This window comes from Falco peregrinus, chromosome 5, assembly GCF_023634155.1.
Source record: "Falco peregrinus isolate bFalPer1 chromosome 5, bFalPer1.pri, whole genome shotgun sequence".
NCBI lineage: Eukaryota > Metazoa > Chordata > Aves > Falconiformes > Falconidae > Falco > Falco peregrinus.
In genome coordinates, this window is record NC_073725.1 from 64,846,889 (window position 1) to 64,859,064 (window position 12,176).

Consider the following 12,176-nt stretch of genomic DNA (forward strand, 5'->3'; position numbering starts at 1 on the left):
GGGGTGACCTGGGCTGGACCAAAGCTGCTCTTACTGCAGGAGCGGGCTGGAATCCATTAGCTGAGGGGAATGTGCTCGAGCTTGTCTAGACAACAACTGAGAGAGCATAGAGGAGTGGGGGACGGATGGTGCCAAGGATGGCGCCAAGGAAAGATAACACCTTGCTGTTGATTGATGGTAGTTGACCACCAATCTGGGATTGCCTGGTATGCAATGCTTAGCTCAAAGGGAACCAATCTGTTTGAAGTGTGCAATTTCTGAAAGTATATATACCTGTGTTTCTATACAATAAATCGACATTTGCTTGCATCAAGCTGCGTCCCGTCTCTTCATTGCAGCATCTTACTTCTCCCCCTCCTCCGCTGGACAGGGCAGAGAAAATATAACAAAAAGCTTGCAAGTCGGCATAAGGATGGGGAGATCATTCCGCTATTACCTTCATGGGCAAAACAGGCTGAACTTGGGGAAATCAGTGCGATTGATTAGCAGTCAAATCAGAGCAGGAGAACCAGCAGTAAAAGCAAATCTTCAAAACACCTTCCTTCCAGCCCTTGCTTCTACTGGGCTTAATTTACTCCCGATTTCCCTGTCTCCTCTGTGCAGGGGGATGGGGAACGGCAGCTGTGGTCAGTTGATCACACATTGTTTCTTCTTCTTTCTCCTCTTCCTCCTCCCCAAACCTTGCCATACAAACCCATCATGTTTTGATTCCCTGTAGCTCTCCATTCTATTCTTCTGTCCTGCTCCCTCTTCCCTTCTGCCTTTATCTCTCATTCTGCTGCTCCCTTTTTACTGTCTCTGCTATTGTCCTACTCCCTCTCCTTCTCCCCTTTTCTTCATCCTCTCTGTCCTGCAGCCCAGGGCTGGTTTTCCCTTTACATCTCTGTCCTTATCTGTATCCATCTCTTTTAAGGTTTTCTCCCCACCCACACCCGCCTGTCTACCCCCAGTTTCTCTGGTCTGTTCCCTATCATTCTTTTCCTCTCTGCACCTGTATGTGCTGCTCAGGGTCCAGGGAGATATCTGGAGGCAGGGGGCACCTCAGGAAGGTCTGTGTCCAAACAGGTACTTACTACTTTGGAATTCCTGACTTCCCCCAGGCACGGGAATCTCCCAAGGCAACACCACAACTGACCTTTTCTTGGTGTTTTTTAAAGGTGACACTGTGAAAGGATGGGGTAAGAAAACCTAGTGTCCTGAGCACATCACGTCCAGAGAAACATGTTGCCTATACACCTTCATTTGGGAGGAGGACAGGTGAGTATGTTAAGTGTTGACTTGTTTCAGTGCAGCTGTGCTTTTATTAAAAAGATTAACTTTCTCTTTGTTGTTGAGAGTTAGGGGTTGCTTTTTCTGAGAATTCTGCCCGCCTGTTCAACAGTCATTGATCTGCTGCATGCTTTTCCCTTGAGGAGAAGGACTCAGTCTTTGTTTATTCACCGTTGTGCTCTCTGTTGTAGAAAAAATGTCTCGCCATAAGGCTCCGGTGCTTCCAAATGGCACCTTGCTTGTCTGCATAATATATCTGTAGTCCCGTCTCACGGAACACGTTAATGGTGTTACAAATTATAAATAAGGTAGCTTCCTGCCATAGGAAGACAGTGTGTTGGGTTTGAAACCTTTGGGTAGGACAGAAGGAGGTTGCCATGCTGGGTCAGTGGTGAGTGCTGGCACGTGTAGTCTGATCTAGAGTTGATGTCTCTCACCACTTTAGCTCTAGAATTACTCTGAGACCCAGGGAACTCTGGTTCCCTTAAGCTGCAACCTTGGAGCTTTTCCAAGCAGTGGGATGAAATTCCTGTCACAAGCTCTAAGGAACCTTAAGGAGAAGGGGGCACAGTTTGAGTTTTCCTCCATGTAGGCGTCAGGGAGGTACAGCTCTGAGCTTAGTACTGGCCACTACTAGGAGATGCTTTCAAGTGATCTGAGTGCGGCTCTGGCTACCCAAAGCTGGACAGGGTTGGCAAGTGCTGATGTAGAGTTTTGGTAGCAAACTTGACCAGCCTGTCTTAATGAGCAGGCATGTTCTTTGTTTGCAAGCACCGTTTAGTCCCGCCTAGGCTTCCTGAAAGTTTGAAGGGCTGTGGCCACATCGTCCGTTGGTCACACACAATGAACGGTTGCCTGTGCATATTTGCTTTTTAAGGAGCATGCTGTGGTTATATTTTCTCTCTTTGCCTTTGCATTTGGGAAATAATGTAACAGTTACAGCTCAGCTGAAGGAGCGGGATACCTGATGTGGCAGAGAAGGAGGCGTGTTTTACTAATTTTTTGGTGTGCGTCAGTTTGACCCCATATGACATTGTGTCAATGCTTGCAGCCAGGTTCCGCTGTAGATGTTGACTTAGGGTATGAGTGACTCCAGGTGTGCTTTAGGATAGCTCTGTTGGTATAGGTGTGCTGAGCAATTGTTGTGCTGTGTGTGCAGCTGTTCTGGTTTGGCTTCCAGGTGTGAGCAAGCAAAAGAAAACTGGCAAGTGTGGTCAGCCTTGCTGTAAAATCAGAACGGTTTCTGCTGCTGTCTGGATATCCGAGAGCCTCCTCAATGTTTCAGGCAGGCCAAGTGTTGTGCCCCAGTATGTCTGGGAGTCCACAGCTCTGCAGTTCCCTATAGGGGCACTACAGGTAAGCTTGTAAGATCCCAGAGCTCTTTGCAAGTGACACTAATGGAGTTTCTTTGGGTATATATTTGGATACATGTGCCAGCTGAAAAGGTATTGTTTGCTTACCGGCTCAGTAAGCACAGATCACTTGGGTGGTCATGGACACTTGTCATTTACTGAGGAAGTTTCCACCGGTTGGATGGAAAGGGAAACAGTTCAGAGGCACTGTTTAGGGTTTGGGTATTTTTTGTTTGTTGTAAAACCTGGGGTTTTAGCATTTTGTTCCGTATCGTCTGTTAAAGAAAATGTATTTTGAATTAAGAAATGTAAAGTGCTGAAGCAGCTGAGTGGCAGAATCAGGCCTCGTCCCTAGCGTAGCCCTAATCCAAGGCTGGTTTAAAACCCAGTCTAGTTAATTGGTGGGAGAACAGAGAAACAACAGATGGTCAATTTGTATACAGAAGTGCTCTCAGAAACACAGGTGGTTTTAGAAAAATTAGTATATTAGAATAGGAATTGCTTGTTCAAAGACTAAGCGCACTTGGAGGAGTGTGTGAGTTAAAGCAGGCAGAAAGAAGATCAAGATCCGAGGAGAAGCCTGGAACCGAGGAAGAGCCTGAAGCCAAGGAGATGAATCACCTGGGACAGTCAGTTGATGGATTTGCAGAACTGACAGGACCAAAGGAAACTCCTAAAACCTTCAGACATTGACTAATGATTTGATAAGCGTATATAAGCTGTGCTGTATCGCTTGGTTCTCTGCCACTCACTGGGGTGGTGGCCCGGCTCTGAGTTGTGACAAAAGCAAGCCCAGTATCTTATAAATATTTGTAAAGTATCCACATCTACGTAAATTTTTCCTTTAACAACAGCAATCGCTGGGGCTTATCCGTAGGACCCCACCATCCACCTGGCCCCCCCTGCACCTTGTGCCACGGGTTCCCCATGCTACTGGCTCTCCCTTGGTAATGGGGTGGGGGCATGGACAGAAAGAACCACCCAACTGTTAAAGCTGTCAGATGCAAAAGATTTAACCGCTCGAGCCGTGCGGGTGCTTTTTGGTACAGAGGCAATGGGTAATAGTGGCTGGGCTGTGAGTGGGCAAAGGGCAGAGTGAAGTGAACCCTGGAGCTGCAGTGAGCAGTTCCTGTGGCCAGGCGGTGTGAACTGGGCCGAGATCCTGGCCAGTGCTCGCCCGGCCAGTGCTCAGTACAGGGTTGGTGGAGCGCTGCTGCAGCCCTGGCGCTGTGCATTCGTGGTGGCGCCTCCCCACTCGGTGCTGCCAGCCGTTGAAAACGGCATCACGATCCCGTGCTGCCTGCGGGGTGGTGCTGCGGCGCCTGCTGCTGTGCCCATGGTAAGAAGCTACCGCTGCCGTCCCCCGAGCACGTTGCCCGAGCACGTTGCCCCGGGAGAAACACAGCTTGTGGGTGCTCGCTGCTGCAACAGCCCCGCCCCTAGCGAGAAGCCCCCCAGCCTGGAGACCGCGGGGGTGCGGAGCGGCTGCGCCCCTCCATGGTTTCAGTTCCCCCTCTCTCGGCAACGCCAGGGCTCTGCCTTTGCGGGCCTCGAAGCTGCACACCTCTGTGCCAGGCCGCTTCTGCGTATGCACGGTTCGAGCCCCCTATGTGCCAGCGTCAGGCCAGTTCTGCGCATGCGCTGCCCTTAGGTTGCCAGTAATGCTACTGCGCATGCGCGAATCTCAATGCGTCACACACACCCCCAACTGGGAGCCGCGGCCCGAGGCGTCAGGCCAGTTCTGCGTATGCGCTGTCCTGAGCCTTGCCAGTAACGCCTCTGCGCATCCACCATGAAGGGAGTGACAGCGGGCCTGCAGAGAGGGCATTGGGGGGTACCAGTGGGTCAAAAAATGGACACGAGCAAGCAACCTGTGCTCGCAGGGCAGAGAGTTGACCATATCCTGGGCTGCATCCAACGAAGCATGACCAGCAGGTCAAGGGAAGTGATTCTGCCTCTCTGTTCTCATGAGACCTCCCTGGAGTACTGCATCCGGCTCCAGAGTCCTTGGCAAAGCAGGTCCAGAGGAGAGCCACAGAAATGATCAGAGGGCTGGAGCACCTCTCCTAAGACAGGCTGAGAGAATTGGGGTTGTTCAGCCCAGAGAAGAGGTTCTGGGGACACCTTATTGTGGCCTTTCAGTACTTAAAGGGGGCTTATAAGAAAGATGGGGACAGACGTTTTAGTGTGGCCTGTAGCAATAGGACAAGGCTTAGTGGTTTTAAACTGAAAGAGGGTAGATTCAGACTAGATAGAAGAAATTTTTTATGATGAGGGTGGTGAAACACTGGGAGAGGTTGCCCAGAGAGGTGGCAGATGCCCCGTGCCTGGAAATATTCAAGGTCAGGTTGGACAGGGCTGTAAGCAACCTGATCTAGTTGAAGATGCCCCTGCCTCCTGCAGTGGGGCTGGACTAGGGGGCCTTTAAAGGTCCCTTCCAACACAAACCATTCTATGATTCTGTAAACTACCAGTATCATTCTGGCCAATGTGTATTTATAGATATTTGAGGAAGTCCTTCACAACTGAAATTTTACTCTGAAAGTTCTGAATTGTCTTGAAATTCTCAAGAGCTTTTCTCTAAAACATCCCTTTCAGAGATACTGATATTCAGGTCCTAGACCAAACACCGTACCTGAGGTTGCTTTACAGCAGGGAAGCAAAGTTTTGTAGAACAAGTGAGGCTGAGAGACTGCCCAGACACATTCTCCTCCATGTTCTCCCACACCCATGCGGCAGCACTTTCAGAAAACGTTTTTCTATTTGTTCCTGATAGTTCTAAATATCTCTAACAAAATTTCACCATTGTCCTCCCTCCTGAAGCAGTGCTGCTGTTACCACAGATAGCAATGCAAAGATGTTCAAAGGAAATGGTCAGAAACACTTGGAAGCTAAAGGTCACAATAAGCAGGAAAAGAAAATACTTTACCATGTACATGAGACTGTTGGAAACTTTTTGCCAGTGTTTCCAGCTACCTGCAGGAGACAGTAATCTTTCATTAAAAGGCCTGAATCTACATAAATAAAGCAGTCATATCAGCAGTTGGATTTTCAGTTTTTTTTTGAATAAGATAAACAATAAGTAACTCATTTTCATGGGTGACAATACCAGCAAATATTGTCCTAAAAGAGATATGAATTTCCCCTCTTCCTCACAGGCAGTCATGTGGAAAGTCATCATCACATACCGATGTTGACAACAACTGTTCTATGCAGAGTATTTTAGTGGACATAAAAATGGGAAGAAGGTGAAATTAAGTCTACTGGGAGGGAACTAACTGCTGCTGTAGGAAATAAAAGAAGGTATCACAGAAAAGGAAGGAGAAAGTAACTGAGAGGGTCAGCTGGCAGAATAAGAAAACCCTTAATGCAATAAACAACAGTGGTCCTATGTACGAAAACAAGCTGCATTCAAAAATAAAGCACTAAACTTACCACAAACATACACAGACCCAAAAAAACCCACCAAAATCTCCAAAATCCCCCAAAAGACAAAGGTAATTAGTATTTTAACCTTGAATATGAAAAGGATATAGATATTAGATGTCAGCCCTCCCTGACGCTTGCTAGCATTCATACATACCCTCCCCCGGAAGATTTCAATGCATCAAGCTCACATGCTACGTTACACCTTTGAATGTCCATGCAAACCTATCACATATGTTAACTGCGGACCCAATGAGAATGGAGATGCGCAGAAGTCCAAGTGCCTAACAAGGGCCCCCAGAAATTTCCCTAGTGACACCCACCCTTGGACCCTTGCTACCCACAGCACTCCCCTTTGAATCTTTCCTGCTCATCACACTTTGTGACAAAGCGTCCTGTAATGGTTCAGCACCCATGATGATGCTCAAAACACGATGTCTGGCCTCATGAGCGAAAGGGTAGGGTGTGTTTGTTTTTGGTTTGGTTTTTTTTTTTTTTCAGAAATAATGTTGTCTCCAGGAATAGTACACAGAGATGTAAAAAAACCTCCAGATTTTGAAATAAAAAAGTAAAAAAACCCCAAAAATTAGCCTGGGCCTGACTGCTAGAATGTACTTGGGTACATAACCTGCACATCCAAGCGTTTTGAGCTCGGTAACCTGCCAAATGTCAGGGTAGTTACATAGTCATCTGGTGTATCTTGTACTACATTTTCATACACCAGTTGCAAAAAACGATCTCTTTAAGCATCTTCCAACCTTGACAATCAACTCCAATAGCCTTGCTTCCACTGGTTTTCTAAAGAAGGGAACATTTCACTCCCTCCAGCACCTCTGCTGACAAGTTGTTGGTTACTGTTATCTCCAGCACCCACTGGTGGTCTATGTTTTGAGATTAGAAGGGCAGGTGGGACAACCTAACCTCAAAGAAGCTGCCTCTTGATTTAAAGAATCAGTCACTAATATTTGAGTGAGCGGAGGTTATCTTTATTCGGCAGCGCTGGGTGCATGGGAGATCGCTCCACCAAAGTCATGCACACCGAGGGGAGTTTTCAGTCCCTCCTTTATACAAGCAAATCCTACCTATTCAATAGCTTTCCAGGAAATTGTTTACATATTCATTACAATTCTGAGAATTCATTTACATATCTTGTGCCTGGGCAACGTCCTTGAGGAGTTGTCTCTGCGCAGACTCTATTCCTTAGCGGCCATGTTTAAAGTCTCCATCTTTGCCACGTTGCATGTACAACAGGAATCTAAGACCAGATGTCCTTTCTAAAGATAACCAACCCAAGGACTTAGCAGTCTGTGCATCTGTCATGTTGACAATAAGGGTCCTTGGACATTTCCCGACTTTTAGCTAAACATAGGTGCGTCATCCTTTAGATATGTGGTACAGCATTCACTATTCATTCCCCCCTTTTCTAACAGCTATTGTAAATTCTTTTACAACTACAGAAAATGATCATATCTTATGATCATTCTTCGACAGGACCAAACAAAACATTTAAGTAATATACATATTAATATTCCTAAAACTACTACAATAAGTATTATAACAAAAGCATGCTTTAACCATTCTAAATTAGGTAACCACGAAGTCAGTTTGTTCCATATAGCTTCAAAACTCCATGAGAAATCATCTTTAGTAATTTAATGCAAAATCTGAACCTTGTTCCATATCTTATAGATGTCTGTTTCAATTTGATTACTTTGGTTTATGTATACACAACAACTTTGGTTTATTATCATGCATACTCCCCCTTCCTTTAGGGTAATTAAGTCCAGGGCCATTCTGTTTTGAATTACCACCTTACTCAAAGATTTTACTTCCTGGTTCAATCAGCTGATTGCGTCTGTCGTTAGATTAAACATTTGTTCAATTTCTGCAGACATGTTTACCACGGTCTTTTCTAATTCACTAACTCCTAACCACGGAATAAACCCCCTAACAAAACTGTCGTATCCAGTATGTCTCAAAACAATGGGGTTTTCACTTCTCTTAACATGTCTCCAGACATTATGATAGAACACAAAAAAGCCACAACCAAGAAAAAAAAAGAAGTCTCCTTCTACCTTCTGTATCTCAGGATGAAAAGTTTCCCTTGGGCTCTTCCCAAATTTGTCATGACTTACAGCACTGAAATGCAAATGAAATACTGATTTATAGGAGAGCAAGTATACATTTCAACATTAAATCGCTAACTGGCTGTAGTTAGGACCAATTTAAAAAATAATCGTTCAAAGAGCCTTGCTTATGTGGAATTTTTTGTGGAATTCCCACAATACCAACCTCTAAGACTTCCTAAACTTCTTTTGGATTTTAAAAAGAGAAATAACTAGGACCCTGCATGGAGATCAGGTTTAAGTGTACTGTATTTACTTATAAAGCACAGAATTTTATTCCATCATCCTTCACTTTGGCTTTATACATAATTGTGAGCGTTTTAGGAAGACTCAATAACTTATTCTATCTCATAAGCTTCTCTTCTATCTCTTCGAAAATAATTCAAGGCATGTCAAATGAAAAACGAGCTGTGCAGCATCAAGTTCACACCCCAAAGATCCACAAGCAAGATCAACTTCCTCAATCAACAGAAATACCTAATTTATAGCATTTCTTCTTAACTCGTGTTTCTACATGACTATTATTTTTGCCCATTTTTTTCCCTAGCATTAATTTCTGGAGCTGCACAGCATGCCACGAAGTGCCAAATGCAGTCTGTCTGAGGCACACTGAGCTGACACGGAGGTTACATCTGATGCACCTTTCCATCATTGCTTATGCTAGGCCACCGTGCGGACAGGATTTCCCATAGTTCCCTTTGAAAGCAATTAAAATGCTAAAATTAATTTATAAAAAAGCAGGTTTATCGTGTAACTGAAATTCTTTGAGATAGTCGGTACCTAGACTCACGCTGGCTGTGAACAGGGTGAAATGGCAAAGGACTATCAACCAGGCCCAAGGGAAGGCTCAAAGGCTGTAAAAGCTAAAGAATAGTCAGGGAAGGGATTTTAGTCCAAGCCCAAGCAGGCAAAAGGAGATGACATTAGTCCTGCTGCCTGCAGGTGTGTGGGAAAATCACCTTGGGGCGGGGGGGGGAATTCGAGAAAATTGCGTCCTAACTGAAGTGTAGTATTACGGAAAGCTTTTTTAGGGTAAAATACAGCTATGGCCTTCAGGATGGTTGGCATGCACAGAATCCATATCACCACAGTTCCCTAAGCAACACCTCCTGGCAGCTCAGCGCACGTGGATAGCGGTGATGAAGGATGGTGCGGTGTGGAGACACCATGCTCCCCGCAGGAAAGGGAACCAGATGGCACCACACAGCTGATAAGCTGCACACCAGTTGTCACATGAAGAATCCAGGAGATGTCTGTGGCGAATTTCATCATAATGGTTGGCTCACTTTCCTCAGCTGAAATAATCTCATTGTAATACTAACGCACACCTCCATCTCAAAGATGCCTGCTTCCAAGGTACTACTACGCCTCAGTAGGCACACAACACCAGTTAGTAACAACAATAGGCATGGCTAAAGTCACTCAAGCTCCACCTAAATGTGATGGAAATGGACTGGTCCTGGACTGAAATAAGTCCAAAGGCAGGATGGGGTGGGGGGTGGGGGGTGGGTGGGCAGTGGGGGCGGGGTGGGGCTTGTCTAAATTCCCCGATTACCCAACTGTGATTCAGAGCTCACAAAGCTAGGTCAAGCTGACTCACTCTCTACAGTTGTTATGCAGGGTCTTCTCACCAAGGTAGTCAGCGTTGGGGAGGATGAGAAACAAAGAACGGGCAGTGAAAACAACGCTGTTATCTAGTTATGCAGAAAGAAACCTTCAAGTGAGGAAAGTTGTAGCTACGAGAGGCCTCTTAGGGATAGGGTTAGGGCCTTTTAGGGTTAGGGTTCGGGTTCGGGTTCGGGTTAGGGCCTCTTAGGGTTAGGGTTTGGGTTAGGGTTAGGGTTGGGTTAGGGTTAGGGTTGGGTTAGGGTTAGGGTTTGGGTTAGGGTTAGGGTTCAGGTTAGGGTTCAGGTTAGGGTTAGGGTTGGGTTAGGGTTAGGGTTGGGTTAGGGTTAGGGTTCGGGTTAGGGTTAGGGTTGGGTTAGGGTTAGGGTTAAGGTTAGGGTTAGGGTTAGGGTTTGGGTTTGGGTTAGGGTTAGGGTTAGGGTTCGGGTTCAGGTTAGGGTTCGGGTTAGGGTTAGGGTTTGGGTTAGGGTTAGGGTTAGGGTTAGGGTTCGGGTTTGGGTTCAGGTTAGGGTTCGGGTTAGGGTTAGGGTTGGGGTTAGGGTTAGGGTTCGGGTTCGGGTTAGGGTTAGGGTTCGGGTTCAGGTTAGGGTTAGGGTTGGGGTTAGGTTTAGGGTTGGGGTTAGGGTTAGCGTTCGGGTTAGGGTTAGGGTTTGGGTTCGGGTTCGGGTTAGGGCCTCTTAGGGTTAGGGTTAGGGTTTGGGTTAGGGTTAGGGTTCGGGTTAGGGTTAGGGTTGGGTTAGTGTTAGGGTTAAGGTTAGGGTTTGGGTTTGGGTTCGGGTTAGGGTTAGGGTTCGGGTTCGGGTTAGGGTTTGGGCCTCTTAGGTTTAGGGTTAGGGTTAGGGTTCGGGTTAGGGTTCTGGTTCAGGTTAGGGTTAGGGTTGGGGTTAGGGTTAGCGTTCGGGTTAGGGTTCGGGTTCGGGTTAGGGTTCAGGCCTCTTAGGGTTAGGGTTTGGGTTAGGGTTAGGGTTAGGGTTAGGGTTAGGGTTCTGGTTCAGGTTAGGGTTTGGGTTGGGGTTAGGTTTAGGGTTGGGGTTAGGGTTAGCGTTCGGGTTAGGGTTAGGGTTTGGGTTCGGGTTAGGGTTGGGGTTAGGTTTAGGGTTGGGGTCAGGGTTCGGGTTAGGGTTCGGGTTCGGGTTAGGGTGAGGTTTAGGGTTATGGTTAGGGTTCAGGTTCGGGTTCGGGTTTGGGTTAGGGTTCGGGTTAGGTTTAGGGTTAGGGTTAGACTCAGGGTTAGGGTTAGACTCTTAGGGTTCGTGTTAGGGTTAGGGTTTTTGGTGAGGGTTCCGGTTAGGGTTAGTGTTAAGGTTAGTGTTAGGGTTTAGGGTTAGGGTTAGGGTTACGGTTAGGGTTCGTGTTCAGTTTAGGGTTAGGGTTCGGGTTAGGGTTAGGGTTCAGGTTCAGGTTCAGTTTCAGGTTAGTGTTAGGGTTAGGGTTAGGAATAGGGTTAGGGGTTTGGGGTTATGGTTAGGGTTTGGTTTCGGTTTCGGGTTAGAGTTAGGGTTAGGGTTGGTTAGAGTTAGGGTTAGGGTTAGGTACATGCTGTGCACAGCTCGAGCAGAGAAGGTGCCAGGAAGCAATTCTGTTGGTTGTTTTCATACTGCCTCGGTAGCCAGATGAAAGGCACCACAAAAGTTGGGCTACCTGCTTTCTGGGCTGAGATGGTGAACTGCTGACTTTTGCACTCGGCCGGAGCCAAACTGCTCCACGGCACGCCCCATGCACAACTCTACTGGGGAAGGTGCCAGGAAGGATTCTGTTCAGTAGTTCTCCTGATTATATGGAAGCGAATGCAACAGCTACAAACCTGCAAGTTGTGATATGTTTGACAGCGATAAATGTTAGTGAGAGTTGAGCAGTCAGGTAAAGCCTATTCAAATAAAACGTATGTTACTGCAGTACTCCAAAACCCCATTAGGATGATGAAGTGGAGCCCATTTTCTTGTATGTGGGAACTATATCTGTGGTAAGCGATGACTGAGGAGGCTTTAGGTGTAATGGTGGAAAGGTTGGTGTGATGTCATAACAAAAGGGAGTAACTTCATCCTTGAATCTATGTATGGGTATAGTAATGAACAGGAATTGAGACATTATTTCATGTCATTAATGAGACAGATGCTGAAATATTATGCTTAGTTCAGTTCTCATAATCTTAAGTTCTTGGAAAACAGTATGTAACACAGAGAAGAGGCATAAAAGTTGAGCTTGGGAAAACAGGTTGTACAATGCAAGAGTTTCAAATTGGTGTCTTTCAAGTTTGTCTGAAAGGTAAGAGATCATCTTAAGTTAGTTGGTGTAGTATTTTATAAATTGATTTTAACAGGAACTGACATTTATGCAAAAGACATATGTGAAGAACCTATTGCTGAACACTAAAACC

The 12,176-nt window shown here is 46.2% G+C and overlaps 1 protein-coding gene and 1 non-coding gene across 5 annotated transcripts in view; both read left to right on the plus strand.

Annotated features, from left to right (window-relative positions):
• Positions 1-12,176, plus strand: part of LOC114010602 (translation initiation factor IF-2-like) — a 33,432-nt gene that overhangs the window by 1,518 nt on the left and 19,738 nt on the right. Inside the window, exons 2-4 of one of the 4 annotated variants that reach the window (XM_055803988.1) lie at positions 719-1,065; positions 1,158-1,257; positions 2,450-9,647. In XM_055803988.1, coding sequence (XP_055659963.1) covers positions 719-1,065; positions 1,158-1,161 — 351 coding nt within the window. In that variant the 3' untranslated portion in view covers positions 1,162-1,257; positions 2,450-9,647. Of the gene's footprint in view, positions 1-718; positions 1,066-1,157; positions 1,258-2,449; positions 9,648-12,176 lie in introns of those variants that run through there. The other 3 variants (XM_055803989.1, XM_055803990.1, XM_055803991.1) reach the window with 3 other exon arrangements.
• On the plus strand, positions 1,653-1,737 carry LOC114010603 (small nucleolar RNA SNORD45). The gene has a single exon (XR_003552105.1). It is a non-coding gene; the product is annotated as a small nucleolar RNA SNORD45 (small nucleolar RNA).